This window comes from Geotrypetes seraphini, chromosome 19, assembly GCF_902459505.1.
Source record: "Geotrypetes seraphini chromosome 19, aGeoSer1.1, whole genome shotgun sequence".
NCBI lineage: Eukaryota > Metazoa > Chordata > Amphibia > Gymnophiona > Dermophiidae > Geotrypetes > Geotrypetes seraphini.
Window position 1 is genome coordinate 6,859,696 of NC_047102.1, and position 16,219 is coordinate 6,875,914.

General features: G+C 41.8%; 2 protein-coding genes across 3 annotated transcripts in view; one reads left to right on the top strand and one right to left on the bottom strand.

Moving 5' to 3' along the window:
* ABTB2 (ankyrin repeat and BTB domain containing 2) overlaps positions 1-3,440 on the bottom strand; it is a 144,416-nt gene extending 140,976 nt beyond the window's left edge. The window contains exon 1 of the mRNA XM_033928497.1: positions 2,797-3,440. The gene's annotated coding sequence lies outside the window, so the exon portion shown is untranslated. The remainder of the gene's footprint in view (positions 1-2,796) is intronic.
* The window catches only part of LOC117352214, a 31,411-nt gene that overhangs the window by 11,354 nt on the left and 3,838 nt on the right, over positions 1-16,219 (top strand). Inside the window, exons 5-11 of one of the 2 annotated variants that reach the window (XM_033928503.1) lie at positions 880-1,018; positions 2,016-2,116; positions 3,819-3,863; positions 5,812-5,944; positions 7,303-7,427; positions 11,441-11,500; positions 14,206-14,323. In XM_033928503.1, coding sequence (XP_033784394.1) covers positions 880-1,018; positions 2,016-2,116; positions 3,819-3,863; positions 5,812-5,944; positions 7,303-7,427; positions 11,441-11,500; positions 14,206-14,323 — 721 coding nt within the window. The remainder of the gene's footprint in view (positions 1-879; positions 1,019-2,015; positions 2,117-3,818; positions 3,864-5,811; positions 5,945-7,302; positions 7,428-11,440; positions 11,501-14,205; positions 14,324-16,219) is intronic. The other variant, XM_033928504.1, reaches the window with a different exon arrangement.

Sequence of the window (16,219 nt, forward strand, 5' to 3'; positions counted from 1 at the left end):
AAAAGGACATAGGAAAACAAAAATTAGACCAGAAGAACAGATACTTCAGTCTCTTATTTGTCCTAGTTTTACCCTATTGTGAGCATGGATTTGGACAATTGGAACTATAAGTCCATGCAAATGACAGGGTAAAAAGAGGACCGGATTAGCTTGCTTTTTAGGACAACCTTAGGAATGCAAGACTTTGTACAAAGCAGCCAAGTTACCCATTCTAGGCCGGAGACTTTCTGTCTAATTTGGATTTTGAATTTACATCTCAAAGCCACGTGGGATTTGTAGTGTCTATTCCTGCCTGTTGTAATCAGTACTGCAAGTTCCATAATGCATCAGAAATCCAGGTGGGTAGTCAGAAATCCTGGACCGTCTCAAAATCTTCAGCATAGAATTAGGTATCTTGTCATCTCTTCCTTAAGCATCGTATTATCAGATTTTCCATATGGAAAATCCAGACCCCTAGACCCACCCTGCCTCCAATCCTGCCCATGCTGTGCCCCCCCCCCCCCCCCCACACACTGCCTTCTCGCATCAGGCAGTTTATCTGCGCCTGCGAGGATGCAATGCAATGATGTCACATGGTATGACATCATCACGCCGTATCCTCACACGCGCGGATGCACTGCTACACATAGAAAAGCTTTTCAAAACCCAGACAAATTGCTGGGTATTGAAAAGCCATCCGGATCCCTGGCCTTGTCCGGGGAAATCCAGACGTCTGGTAACCCTACTTAAGCAGACTGTAGACTGTATTCTTATTCTTCAATTGCCCCTGAAATCTAATGTGTGAATAGGGTGCAGCACAATGCACATTTGGTCACCCCATCTCTTGCTCCCTCCCCTTCCTACAGCCACGTGACACTTTCCTGTAACCTGTTTTTGCAGATGTGTTTGCTCGTAAAATACAAAACAGTTCCTTGCTTGAGTTTTCTGACGTGTGCGAGAAGGAACAGGCAAAAATCCTCCGGATAAATGATTGTGCCGACCTGCTGGCTGCCAATATTACAGCATTCAATTCCTACAGGTAAATGATTTGCCAGTGCTTGACAAGCTAATGGGGTCCAGTACAAGAGGCCTGCTTTCCTGGATGCTGGATTACCAGACACATTCCATGCTCTGTTTTGAAAGCAAACATTCAGTGTTTTAGATGTCACAGTGTCACACCCACCCTTCTTATTTCACAAGAGAGGAGAGTTCAACATTTAAGTTGGCCACTAGTCCCTTAATGTGGCGCAGTGGTTAAAGCTACAAGCTCAGCACCCTGAGGTTGTGGGTTCAAACCCACACTGTTCCTTGTGACCCTGGGCAAGTCACTTAATCCCCCCCCCCCATTGCCCCAGGTACATTAGATAGATTGTGAGCCCACGGGACAGACAGGGAAAAATGCTTGAGTACCTGAATAAATTCATGTAAACAATTCTGAGTCCCCTGGGAGAACAATATAGAAAATTGAGTAAATAAATAAATCTGAAAAACCGTGAGAGATTTAGGGCCTGTTTTACAAAGCCGCGGTAATGGCCCCGAAGCTCATAGAGATTTAAAGGGCTTCGGGGCTGTTGCCGCACGACAGCTGCTAGCGTGGCTTTGTAAAACAGGCCCTTAGTACTTTTAAATATAGTCTGAAGTTGGCCCTAAGAGTCTTGGCATGGTTGCAGAATCAGTTGGTTTGGCGAGGCCACAAATAGCCTTGTACATTCCTCCTCAATGGAGCCAGTTAGCAACATCTACAGATATCAGCTGGGTTTCCCCCCATATATCATGGCAAATTGTAAAGCTTAGATTAGCCCTTCAGGGAATGTAACCAATAGCTTTCGAAGGTGGTATATAAGAAAATAAATTATATTAAAGACATCCGACAGTGGGTTTCAGTAGATCAGATGCCAGCTTCCATTTCCTGCTCTTTCTTTGACCTTTTAGCTCATTCTTCTCCCCCCAGCCTTGTTAAATTCTACCTTTTCAGTATAAAACACTTTGCAAAGACAATGAAACTGCTCAGAAATGTTTTCTGTTTGCCTTTCCAGTGTCTACCTGATAGCCACAGGAATTCTTGTGAATCTAGGGCTGGAATTTCGAACAAAAACAACTCCCGACCTGACTAGTGCAAATTTTGCTCTGTGCATCGGTAAGCAATTCGCTTGAATTTGAGTTTTTTGCCAAATTATTCAGAGAAGAATCAGAACAAAGGACTCCTTTTATTAAGCTGCACTAGTGGATTTAGCGTGCGCAATAGACACTAACGCCTCCATCGAGCTGGCGTTAGTTTTTCCGCGTAGCGCACCTTAGTTAAAGGAACCCAAAGTGTCTGCTTCAGTAAAGCCTAAAAACTGCATTTGAGAATGTCTGTATAGTATTTTTGTAGAATGCAGAAATAAGGCCTCTCTCGCTTGACTAGGAGATGGGCTTCTAAGGAACTCGGTGTTTGATTGATTGGTCACTCCGTATCTGAGTTATTATTTGTTGGATTTGAGGACAACAGTGTTTTCAGTAATGGCTGCTACGATGTGAAATAAATTGACTTATATTTTGGGAAGACATTGAAAGCTTTTTTTTCTATTGCTTTTTCATAAATGAGTAGATTGATAAGATAGAATTGTAACTTTTTTTTTGCTATTTTTCTGTAAGGAGATGAGGATTGATTGATATTGTATTTGAAAATGAGTTTTTAAGTTGTAATTTTATTTGAGTTTTATTTGGTAGTTCATTGAATTTGCTTACTTTTATGTAATCACTGGTACAGAAGAATAATGCATAAATAAATCTCACTTTTTAGGAGGCTAACAACTTATATACACAGTTCTGTACCTTTCTGAAGTGTATTGCTTTTTGATTAACCACTTTTTCCATCAGTTTTGATAGGAGAGAAATATACATTCATAAGGGAAAATTCATCTAAGAGAAAAATCACAGCATTGTTTCATTCTGTATAATCTCCTTCATGGAAAAAAGGAAAAGATGTCAGAGTTAGCTGTCCATGAGTTTAAATGCAATTCTAAATTTTACAAATGATTTTCTGAGCGGAGGCTTGTCATCTTGTAATTTCACCTGGAACAATATGAGGGCAGGAACTCTCCATGATATGTTACAATACGTGGACTCTAGACCGAGTTACAGGGGCTTCTGTAGCGGTGTTAAAGATAAAAACCTGAATGGTCCATCCAGAATACAGAGTTATTAATAGCTGCATAATTATGCCATGATCAATCATCTACCTATATTTACATCTAATATTAGGTTTACTATTGCAGCTAAGTAAACAATATTTACACACCTCCTAAGGAGGTTGGCCAATTCAACCACATATAATCTATATAAATGTATCTGTGTCGTGTTTTATGTTTATCTTTGAAGTATTATCTTCCTCAGAGTCCAGTTACTGGGCTTCTGCGCTTTGTCTATTTATATCCTATTGTGTGCATCCGATCGTGATTGGGGGAGGGGAACTAGCCTACTGTCTCCTCTTCATCAGGACAGAACTTGTTAGTGCCCTGGATAACATCTGCCAAGGCAGTGGTGATGTGCACTACTTCTTCCTCGGCTGCAGGCTGTCACCCCTGGAGTTCCTGAGAGTTGAAGGCTGGAAGTTGATTATGTGGAGTTTTGGACAATGCTGCAGGCTTTATTGTTTTGGCAGGCCTTTGGTTAGGGACCCCGTGCTGGGTTTGGGATTGGTCTGTTACACTTTTCTGATGAGTTACTTGATTTTGTGTTTGTTTGTTTTCACTTCTTGTATGGGAGGTTGTTATCTACCTAGGTCAGCAATTTGTTGGATTACTACGGGAATATAGATATTGATAAATTTATGGTTTCTGCTTCCTTTATTGCAGATTCTTACAATGTCTCACAGTCTGCTCCGTTATCAGCAGGAAAAGGTACAAAACTGGCCAGAAGACCTCGTCCTGTTCAAATCTCTGTGCAGATATTCAAAGATAAGGCACTCCTCTAACTTTTCACATGCTCTGAAGAAAGTGTGTGTGTGTGTGTGTATTTTCTATGTGTGTATCCACGCATCGGTGTTAGACATGCTGGGCCCAAGGCAGAAATTAAGGAGGGATCCACTCCAATTCCTTTCTTCCCTGCTTCCTCCCCTGATTTCCCACCCACCAAATGCCCTGTCTCCCTCCCCACCATCTCTTCCCAACTCACCACCTTCCCCCAGGGATTCACCAAATGCCCTTTCTTCTAGTCACAAAATACTATATTATTAGAGAAGTACTTATCTAGGGTTGAATCCACCGCACACCGACGATGGCCAGCGTTTCGCTAAATTCCATCTGCTTTCAGGATGTGAAGGTACTAATTCTTCCCTGGAAAACATGAATAAGTATATTCTTCTCACTCCTCTCTAGTTGAATTGCATAACAGAGGACAGCATAATGTATTCTTTAATGCTATTATGCTCAACATGGCTGCTCCCCAAACACAGAATGCAGAATACCCCACCCATCTAGATAAGCCTCTCTTTCAGTCTGGGCGCTGTCAATCAACAGCAAAACCAATCACCACTGAATATGTTTACCCAGTAGAATATTAGATCATGTGATGCCATTCTGTAGGAGAATTGAGACCTTCAGGTTCTTTGGTGTTTAAAGTGTGGATCCAGAATAATTCTCTGCCTCCTGTTCATATGTTCCTCAGGTACATGATCAACTGCACAGCAAAGGTCTTTAAACTCATGATCATATTCAAGACAGTGTGATATGATCAGGGCTTGTAGTTTATTTTTATTAAGACAACTCTTACGTTCTGTGATCCGTGTCTTCAAAGGACGCACGGTCCGTCCCACATATATCTTGGGACAGGAACAAATGAGCAGATATAAACATAGAAACAGAGGGCAGATAAGGGCCACGGCCCATCAAGTCTACGTGATTAGTAGTGCATGCCGTATTATAGAGCACAAAAAAATTCCCTCCCTGTACACAGATGATGAAAGCTGTGGATAAGTTCAATCGTTATATCACAGACCTGACAAGCATTACATTTAGAATGACTTTCTGAGTCTCGAGCCCATTGCTGTCGGGCATAAACGTCAGAAGAGCTTAGTAACTCTTTGAAGTTCCTTTGACGGGAAAATGCTACCCTTCAAGTAGAATTCTCAAATGCGGGGTCCTTGTTAATAATATCCCAGTGTTGTCCTATTGAGCGTACAACTTTCTTCATAGCTGACGAATATTGTAGCACACGTGATTGCCTGCATCTATGGAACGATCACTTGGAATAAACAAGCCCCGATCAGTATGCTTAGCTCGTTTATAAGCTTTCTTGATAACTCGAGGTGAATAACCTCTCTCCTGCAGTCGATGAGAGAGGCTTGAACTCTGTCGTTTAAAGAACAGATGCATCTATATCTAAGAAACTGAGAGGCGGGTAAAGTGTTAGGTGCCGTGATGGTGGCTCATGCCAACATTCTATAAGGGCATGCAGGACAGGATTTATTCTTCAGTGGGCCCTAGGCAATCAAGTACGATGCCCACCTCCCAATAATAATATAAATACATTTTACTTCCATAAATGGGGTCCCATTTGGTTTTGACTGCAGAGGAAACCCAAAAGAGGAGGAAGCGGGAGATCCATGCACAGGCAAGGGGGAAAATAAACCGACCTCTTTGGACTCTGGTGGCTTTAACCTCTCTTTCTCTTTTCTGCTAGCAGCTGATTTACTTGGACAACTGCATTAGCAAATCTGAAAAGGCCCCACTTAAACATTTGGGCCCTAGGCATGTGCTATATTCTGGTGTGCAGATGCGATTAGAGAACAGATGTGCCCAGTTATAGAATTTTGTTTGTGTAATTCTAAAGACCTTTCTCGCTCTCTAGTTCCGGACGTTTTTATTGCACCTGTACAATTCAGCTTTGGTGATGCAGTCAAGTACTGCCGGTATCATAATACTATCGTTGCAACCAGAGAACAAGTGTCGGAGATGATGAAGAGTGGATTTGAGAGCTGCAGGTAGGAGTTTTTCGGTAATTACTCCTCTTTCCGATATAGAAATGATTCTTACACCCCAAGTTCTGTCCCAAGTTAACCAAAGTGAAAGGCAGAAATATTTTAACTTGTATAACAGCTAAGGTATCAAGACTTATTTTTTTGTAGTAGAAAGAAGAAAGAAATGGTGACAAAATTGTATTTAATGAATTGATCATTTTATTATCTGTGCTTTCATGTTGTCTCTTTCAAGAACCAAACAGGCTCCCAATGTTACACTATAATAACATTTCCATTTCTCATAGATTCAAATCTTCTTCGATTCAATATCAGATGGCCAATCTACCAACTTCCATTCTGATTCTTGCACTTGTCCGGGTCTCGCTGGGGGGCTACGCCACTGTTTTGCACTATCTGCCTAAGAGTCAAAAGCATTTTCCTCAATAGTATTAAGATTATGTCACTGACAATTCCTGCAGACCACCTACAGACGACATGAAAACACAAATAAATAAAAATGGATTGATTAATGAATGTTTTATCTGTCACGATTTCTTTCATCCTTCCACCTCATGTCCAAAAACTTCAAGACATCTCTTTTTGTACAGTTCTTAGATAGTAAGGAAGATGATATTTCTCCTGTATTTCACTGTGATGTACCGTCTCTTGATGATGTAAACCGCATCGATCTGGAAGGTATTGCGGTCTAGAAATGGATTTTAATGTAATATATTGATATTGCTGGGAAGAAGCAAGGGTAGAGCGTAGTCATTCCTCGCTCTACAGATAATTGATGGATATTCGATCCCATCATTATAACTATTTGGTTTATGTTAGGACAACCAAAAGGCTACTCTAACAAACCACCTAGCTCTGTGGATAGTGGCTGAATGTTGCTGCTCTCTGTGGAGTTAGTGGCGGTCACCACTGTCCGCCTATTGTATATTCAGCATTATTCCATAGACACAAAAGGGCAATTCTATAACCGGCTGAGGGAGTGGGAGCAGCTTTCCATCAAGAAGGTTACAGAGGAAGAACTTCAAAAGTATTCCGAAGCACGTAAAGGAGACCATTTTCAAAAAAGCCCACCCAGGTACAGGTTTTCAAAAGCAAAATCTGTTTCTACCTGCCATTTCAAAATTGCCTGTGGATCAAATTTGGTGGGAAACCATACATTTAGATTTCTGATCCTGTCCAAAACATACCCGTCGGGAAAGCTAACTCTTAACCAGGCTAAAAGTACACACATTGAAGGACCCTTTAAGAAATTCTAGCCATGGTAGAGATGGTCAGTTTTTTGACGGCCTTTTTGCACACATAAATGGCCTTTAAAATTGTGCTCAGAAGGCTTACTCTAAACATGTATTTATTTTTCATCTAAGCTGGGGATGGACTGTGTCAGGTCAGGGGATCTTGATGTTCAATGAGACGGCCAGCAGTTATTCTAATGCAAACCTATTTGAAGATATGGAACAGAAACTCCTCTATCCAGCCTGCATTCTTAAAGGTGAGTACAATCAGAGTATTTGGGTTAATAACATAAGAACATAAGAATTGCCAGACTGGGACAGACCGAAGGTCCATCAAGCCCAGTATCTTGTTTCCAACAGTGGCCAACCCAGGTCCGAAATACCTAGCAAGATCCTAAGTAGCAAAACAGATTTTTATGCTGCTTATCACAGGAATAAACAGTGGATTTCTCCAAGCCATCTCAATAATGGCCTATGGACTAGAGAATGACACGGGGAAAAAATCTGTCCCCGTCACCGCCCCGTCACCGGCCCACCATCCTCTGCACCGCCCCGTCACCGCCGTTCCCTTCACCGCCCCGTCACGGTCACCGCCATCCCTTTCACCGCCCCGTCACCGTCCCCGCTGCATCCATATAAGCCTTAGTACTGTAATATTTAGCTTATTCCTTTCTTATAAATCAAAGTTCCTGCTGCTGAACTAGAGAAAGAGATGTTCAGCTGGCAGGGCTTTGTTTATAAATTTTTATCAACACAACTAATATACTATTTTATCCTAAAGCAAAAAATAAATAAATAAATATAATTTTTTTTTCTACCTTTGTTGTCTGGTTTCTGCTTTCCACATCTTCTCATTGAATTCCTTCCATCCACTGTGTGTCTTCTCTCTGCGTCTTCCATTTGCTGTTACTGTGCCTCTCCCTTAACCCCCCCCCCAATTGGTCTAGCACCCATCTTCTTCCCTCCGCTCCCGCATAGTCTGGCATCTGTCTTCTTCCAACTCTGTCTTCCACATTTCCCTTGGGGGTCTGTTCCTCTCCACCCTCCTTCAATGTCTGTTCTATTCCTTTCCACCACCACCCTTCCCTCCCTCCTTTACCATCTGTTCCTTTCTACTACCCTTCAGCTCCTCTCGTGTGGCCTATCTACCTTCCTTCCTCTTATTTTCATGGCACGTTACAATGTAATTTGTGCAAGCCACTGGAGCCTGCAAGCTCGGTCCCTGTCCCATCCCCACAAACCATCTCGCTTCTGTGCTCCTATTTTCTCCATTTCTAATATCTCCCCTATGTATCTGTCATTGCCCCCCCTGTGTCCATATACCATCCCCATGGCATGTCCCCTTTATGTCTCTGTCCCTATGCCCCATGCACATAATTTCCCCTCTTTCTGTTACCTTCCTCTTCCATACCAGTGTGTCTCTTCTTTTCAACCCCATCTAGCTTTTTTCCCTCTTTCTTCCCCCCCCCCCTGCTTCTAGCATCTGGCTCACCTGCCAGTCCTTCCCTTTCTTTCCTGCTGTGGGTTTTTCTTTCCGACTTCATCCCCTTGGCCCAGAATCCTTTTCCCTTTCACTCCCTCCTTCCAATTTGAGCCGGGAACACTAGCGATCGCACGGTCCCCGCAGCCACTACCCGCCTGCCCAATCGATCCTAGTGTTTAGCCAGCTCTCTCCCTTCTCCTCACCTTAGTTTATAGGTTTTCTTTTTCGGCGACCTGCACGCGCGGCTGCTCAGTGTTCAATCTTCTGCTCTGCTGCAACTTCCTGTTTCCGGTTGCGTCAGAGCAGAAGATCGAAAATGAGCAGCAGCGGGTGCGCGGCTCTCTGATAGCGTGCGGGTCGCCGAAAAAGAAAATCTACAAACTAAGGTGAGGAGAAGGGAGAGAGCTGGCTAAACACTAGAATCGATTGGGCAGGCGGGTGTGAGCTGCGGGGACCGCGCGATCCTTCATGCCTCACTGCGGGGACAAGACCATTCACCGCCCCGCGGGCGGTGAATGGCCTTGTCCCCGTCGCCGCAGCGACTGCTAGTTTTCTTCCCCGTTTTCGGCGGGTGACCCGCGGCTAAAATGTGGTGGCCGCGGGTAAACCGCCACTGTGTCATTCTCTACTATGGACTTCTCTTTTAGGAAATTGTCCGAAACCTTTTTTTAAATCCCGCTATGCTAACTGATTTCACCACATTCTCTGCCAACGAATTCCAGAGTTTAATTGCATGTTGTGTGAAGAAACATTTTCTCCGGTTTCTTTTAAATCTACTACTTAGAGTTTCATCGCATATCCCCTAGTCCTAGTATTTTTGGAAAGAGTGAACAAGCAATTCACATCTACCCTTTCCACTCCACTCAATATTTTATAGACCTCTATTATAGCACTCCTGAGCCATCTCTTCTCCAAGCTGAAGAGCCCTAGCCGCTTTAGCCTTTCCTCTTAGGGAAGTTGTCCCATCCATTTCATTATTTTCATCATCCTTCTCTAAACCTTTTCTAATTCTGCTATATCTTTTTTGAAATACAGCAACCAGTCAACATGGCTTCAGGAAAGGGAAATCATGTTTAACGAATTTACTTCAATTTTTTGAGACCGTGAATGAACAAATTGATAGTGGAAAGCCGGTGGACATAATATACTTGGACTTCCAGAAAGCGTTCGACAAAGTTCCACACGAAAGACTTCTCAGGAAACTACAAAGCCATGGAATAGAGGGAGATATACAAAGATGGTTAGGCAAATGGCTGGAAAACAGAAAGCAGAGAGTGGGCATAAATGGAAAGTTCTCGGACTGGGAGAAAGTTACTAGTGGTGTACCCCAGGGCTCGGTACTTGGGCCGATCCTATTTAATATTTATATCAATGACCTGGAAGAAGGAACATCCAGTGAGATCATCAAGTTTGCAGACGACACAAAGCTATGCCGGGCAATCAGATCACAGGAGGATAGCGAGGAACTCCAGAGCGACTTGTGTCAGTTAGAGAAATGGGCAGAGAAATGGCAGATGAAGTTTAATGTGGAAAAGTGCAAAGTAATGCATTTAGGCAGAAAGAACAAGGAACACGAGTATAGAATGTCAGGTGCAACTCTGGGTAAGAGCGAATAAGAAAAGGACCTGGGTGTACTGATAGATAGGACCCTGAAGCCGTCAGCACAATGTGCGGCAGCAGCAAAGAAAGCAAATAGAATGTTGGGCATGATAAAGAAGGGTATCACGAGTAGATCATAGAGGGTCATAATGCCGCTTTATAGGGCAATGGTCAGACCCCACTTTGAATACTGCGTCCAACATTGGTCTCCCAACCTAAAGAATGATATAAAACTGCTGGAAAGGATGCAGAGGCGAGCAACAAAGCTAGTAATGGGTATGGAGAAATTGGAATACGAGGATCGACTTATGAGACTGGGATTGTTCTCCCTTGAGAAGAGGAGACTGCGAGGGGATATGATTGAGACCTTCAAAATACTGAAAGGAATCGACAAAATAGAGCAGAAAAAACTATTTACATTGTCCAATTTGACACGGACAAGGGGACACAGAATGAAGATGAGGGGGGACAAGTTCAGGACGAATATCAGGAAGTTCTGTTTCACGCAGAGAGTGGTGAACACCTGGAATGCTCTCCCTGACGAGGTTATTGCGGAATCGACAGTCCTAGGATTTAAAAGCAAACTAGATGCATATCTCCTTATGAGAGGCATAGAAGGATATGGGTGACTACAAATTATGCTAGGTGTACACCTGGGAGGGCCTCTGCTTGTGCGGATCGCCGGACTTGATGGACCGAAGGTCTGATCTGGAGATGGCGCTTCTTATGTTAGATAGCAGTAGGGCACCTTCCGCAGCCTAACTTATAGCACTGTTTCCAAAATCAGCCCCTCAGTGCCTAGTGTCCATTATCTTTTCGATTTCAGCACTTCTATGGTGTTCTGCATCAGGATATGTTGCAAAGAATTACATAAAGATACAATAAGTCTCTTCCATAAAGAGTTTACAGCATACACGAGTACAGAGGCAACAGCAAATTAAAAATGACTTGCCTGAGGTCATGGGCTTTGCAAATCAGAGATAATCCTATTAAATCTTCTTTAAAGGTAGCCTGACAGATAACAAATTTGGCTCAGTGCCCTTCAATATGTATACTTCAGAAGGCGTGGGAGGGGAGATACTGAAATACTTACGTGGCTAGTCATTTTTCATTGAAAGGAAGCTCTGGAATATAGGATGAAGGTGAAAGGGGAGACTCAAAGTAATCTGAGGAAATATTTTTTCACAGAAAGGGTGGTGAATTCATGGAATGGCCTCCCAGTGGCGATGGTGGAGACAAAAAATGGTGGTAAGTCAAATGCGCGCAAGACACTTATCTTGCGCTCACTTGTCTTTGCGCTCATTTGTCTGCTCCCATTTGTCTGCGCGCTTATGTCTTGCGTGCATCTGACTATGAACCCAAAAAACAGTATCTGAATTCAAGAAAGCTTAGAGCAAGTACAGAGGATCTCTAAGGAAGTGAAAGGGAGAGTAAATGGCATGAATGGGCAGACTAGATAGTCACATGGAGGGCCGTTTTTGAAAAGGATGTCTAAGTCTGATTTGGATGTTTCCCACTAAATATCCAAAGTTGATGCACAGAAACATCCATTTTCGAAAGCCGATTCACTAGATGTCCAAAAATATTTTTTAATGAGAATTGTCTTCTTGGACGTCTAGGCCAACAGGACATCCAACCGTTAAGACACCTAACTTTAAACCCAATTTTTGACCACAGAAATGTCCAAATCCAAACCATTTGGATGTGGGAAGTGCCAGCATTTTGATGGACTGGCCACACAGACATAATGAGTGTCAGAAGCACATCTCACCATATATCCCTTATAGCTTATGCTGAGCCCTTCAAAACTCCCCCAAAACCAACCAGACCCACCTGTCTACCAGCCCTCTTGGCTACAGGTGGCACCCTATATGGCAGTAGAGTAGGGTTTTGGTGGGTTTGGTGGATTCATACATCACACCATAAATGTAATAGATAGAATGGCTTATGGGCCTGGGTCCTCCTCTCTATGGTTCACTAGCCCTTCCACCAGTGATGCTCTACTAGGCTTTCCCATAAAAAGTGCTGCTTTTCTAGACATAGGTATGCACTCTTTCATTCAGATTTTTTGGGGGTGAGAGGGGGTTAGTGAGCAGTGGGGGAGTGTGGTTGGAGGTCATATCTTAATGTATCCAGTGGTCATATGGTCAGTTTGGGTTCTTTTTTGGCATTTAGACATTTGGAGCTAGACTTGTTTTAGAAGTGTCTAAGTTCCATCCAGGTTGATTATCATCACAAGATGTCCAAGTTAAGCATGCCCAAAGCCCACTCAAAACATACCCATAACATTCCTCCCAGCACACCCCCTGGAACTCTGGATGAACAGCATGAAAAACATCTCACTAGACATCCAGGAAAAGGGTTTTGATTATTGGCACTCGGACATCCTGGTGATTAGGACGTCCAAGTGTCGACATAGGCGTTTTTGGGCAGCCTTATTTTTTTAATATGAGCCCCAAGGTCTTTATCTGCTTTCATTTTTTTCTCGGTTTCTCTTAGAATGGTATCTTTTTCAAAAAGTGTAAGTACCTAATTTCAAATCATGTAGTGACTATCTCCATGGAATATCCCCATATTTGTACACAAAGTAGGAAAGAAAAAAGTCCTATTCTGGCCTGATTGGATTCTGAAGCTGCAGTAAAGTAGCTAAATGTCATTTTGGCCACACTGATGCTCAGACTTATAGACAGAGAATGTGAAGTCAGAAGGTGAATGTGCCTTGTACCTTTTGTAACTGGACACCCATGTGAGAAGTATACAAAGCGCCTGTTTATGACAGCAACATAGGCGCTTAGCTGTTTTTATAAACTAGCCTCCCAGAACTAGCCTTAATAATATACAACTGCCGACACACATTTACACCTGCTCTGAAAAAAATGTAAATTTGTTCATAGGGAACTTATCCCATTTCTTTTATCATTGTCATTGTCTTTTTCTGTACCTTTTCTAATTCCACTATATCTGTATTGAGGTACAGTATTCAAAGGCATTAGAACATTTTCATCTTTGCTTTCCATTCTATTTGCACACTGAGCAGAGGGTCTCATTGCATCCTCAACGATAATACCTAGATTCTTTTCCTGGGCAGTGATTCCTAATGTGGAACCTGCATCATGGACATGTCAGTAGAGGTGCTCTAAGTACTACTTTGATATTGAAAAGTTAAAAAGTTAAAAAATATATATAAACAGAAAATATATATATAAATTTAGGAAATATATATAAAAAAAAGATTGATCCAGTGACAATTGGGGTTCATGCATTTTTTTTTTTTTTTTTTTGCATAACTTAGAGGCACTTTTAGAGCCCACTGAGGATCAAAAAAATACTTATATATTTATATGGAAAAATCAAATACTGGATGTTGGTATATTATAGTTTAGTACTTGAAACTGACATTCTGCAAGTCAAAAAGATCTGAATGAGGAAATGTGAATCATACCAAAGCTGTATTGGATTTCTTTAAAAGTTAATCCAAACCAGTTCCCCCATTCCTAAAGAGTCAGGGCTATTTCAAGGACATGGGATTAATAAAAGAAGCCTACTTTGGGCTGGAGCCATTTCTCTACCTAAAACGCTTCACACTCCATCATTGTAATTCAATTAGTCAATTGTGAAGTCAATGTAATGTCTTTGCTTGACGCATTCCTGACATTCTAGTCTTCCTGAACAGGGATTCCAATGCACGATCATAATAATTTGGATTGGGGGATAAATAAGATATAAAATCCAGGATTAAAACACCCTGGTAGTCTGTTCTCAGTTAAGCGTTATCCTTTACAGTTCTTTAAATTCAAGTCTACAGTTGATTTTGATCATTGATGATTACTATGTTTTAAAAACACCAGGAAAGCTAAAAAGATGTGTACAATTTTCCTGGAAGTAGGAGGGTAGAAGCCTGGTTGCATTCAGAGAAAGGTTTGTGATACAATTTCTTCTTTTTCCTGCTCTAGGTAATCTGACATTTGACATTCAGTCTCAAGATATGCCAAATGCCCTTCATAAATGTCAGAGTGAAGGATTGTTTCTCAGCTCACTGGAAGAGCTCAATAAATCTGTAACAAAAAATCAGTAAGTTTATTTGCTTTAATCTTCAGTTTATCAGTTAAGCAATAAGCTCTCATTTGGAGAGCTGAACAAAAACTTTAGAGAATGCTTCAGGATACTTTAGCAGGCATTCTATCTGAATTTCATTTCTGGAATAGTTGCCTTCTGGCTTTCAAAATGAACTTTTGTTCTATAGTGGCTGAAAGGTTTCAGGTGTAGGTTCTAGATATGGGTTTCAGTACAAAAGATATCACCACAAGAAAAGCAATCTATATTTCCCACAAGAAACTTTTGGCAGCCAGGCCAGGAAGCTACCGTCATTTTTAAAAGACAGAGAAAGTGCAACTTTTCCATATTATGGCGGTTTATAATAAAACACAAATATGTCGAAGAAAATTAAAAGAACTCCATTAAAATAGCAAAGACTAATAGCTCTGAGCTGAACTGGTGCCCTGTGCCATTATCTTCAAAGATAGTTCCTTTAGATCTGTGTGAGTAGACTTATCTGGGAAACTGCATCTCTGATCAGCCATCAATTGTGTTCCAAACGTAAAGGAATGATCAATTCATGTTTTGGAATGGGAGCCAGAGGAACACAGACAAGATATTTGCTAGAACAGTGGTTCTCAAAGCTGTCCTATGGGAGCACCAGCCAGCTGAGCTTTCAAGATGTCTTTAATGAATATGCATAAGAGAGATTTGCATATAATGAATATGATAGATAAGCAAATCTGCCTGTCTGATAATCTGGCTGGCTGGTGGTCTCCTGGGATAGATTTGAGAACCACTGATCTAGAATTCTTTATCCAGGCCTGGGATTAGGCACAGACAATACAGGCAGCTGCCTAGCGTGGCAAAATAAGAAGGCACCTGGGCTAAACAGGAGCCTGACTGCACTTGCTTTAGCTCCATGCTCAATGATCTCTGTGAAAGAAAATCTCTCCTACCCAGAGCTCTTTGGCCCTGCCCAACAAGATTTACATAAACCGCCTGCTCTTTATCTTCTAATCTAATCTGGGATTTATGCCTAAAAAGTTCAAGGTGATTTATAGTACAATTTAGTACAATACAAGGATGCTACATGAGATACATTACAATACAGACTGAGCGATGGCACAATACAAGAGATAAACTAGAACTGTTGAAAGAGTGGTGCTGTGAGGTAAAAGGTGGAGGTAATAACTTAGTCCAGGTCACGTGGATGACGATGTGCATAGAATCATTGAGGTAGCAAGGTGTCTGTAGGCTTGAGGATAATTTTTCTGTGCTGGATATGGGGTCGAGGAGATAAGATCTTCTGTACACACCTCTGCAAATCTTTGCGAACACCAAACTGCCTTGTGTCCCCCAACCAGAGGTCATGTTCTACATCTCTCTGACCTATTTTTGGGGTTTTTTTTGGAGGATCCCAGCAACGTGTATGCGTGCCCTGCAGGTGGCTCAAAACTCAATAATACAGATGTTGTGTGGGATTGGAAAATTTGAGCATGTTACAAAACATTATATTGCAATGTACTGGCTGACTATGGAGTTTCGAGTTAGATACAAACTACTGCTGATGGTTTATTTGAATTTTAATCTTCCACGCAGGCAAGTTTGATTGTTCCATCTTCAAAAAGCCTTCCTAATGAGAATGCAAGGAAAAGTGTGTTCTCTTGCGTAGGACCTATGGAGTGGAACAAATGACCTGTGTATTTACGACAGTTGAAAGGTTTGCAGGAATTTAAAGAAATGTTAAAAAACGTCTGTTTTGTGTTATGACTTAACGCGATGTAATAACTGAAATAGTGCACTCTGTACCATGAACTATGTCATTTGGTGAGAGTTGTTTTGTCAGTCGTTATGTATGTACATTTTGTAACCCGCCTTGGATAAAGGTGGGCTAGAAATGCTAATAAACTAAACTATAAGAAAAATAAT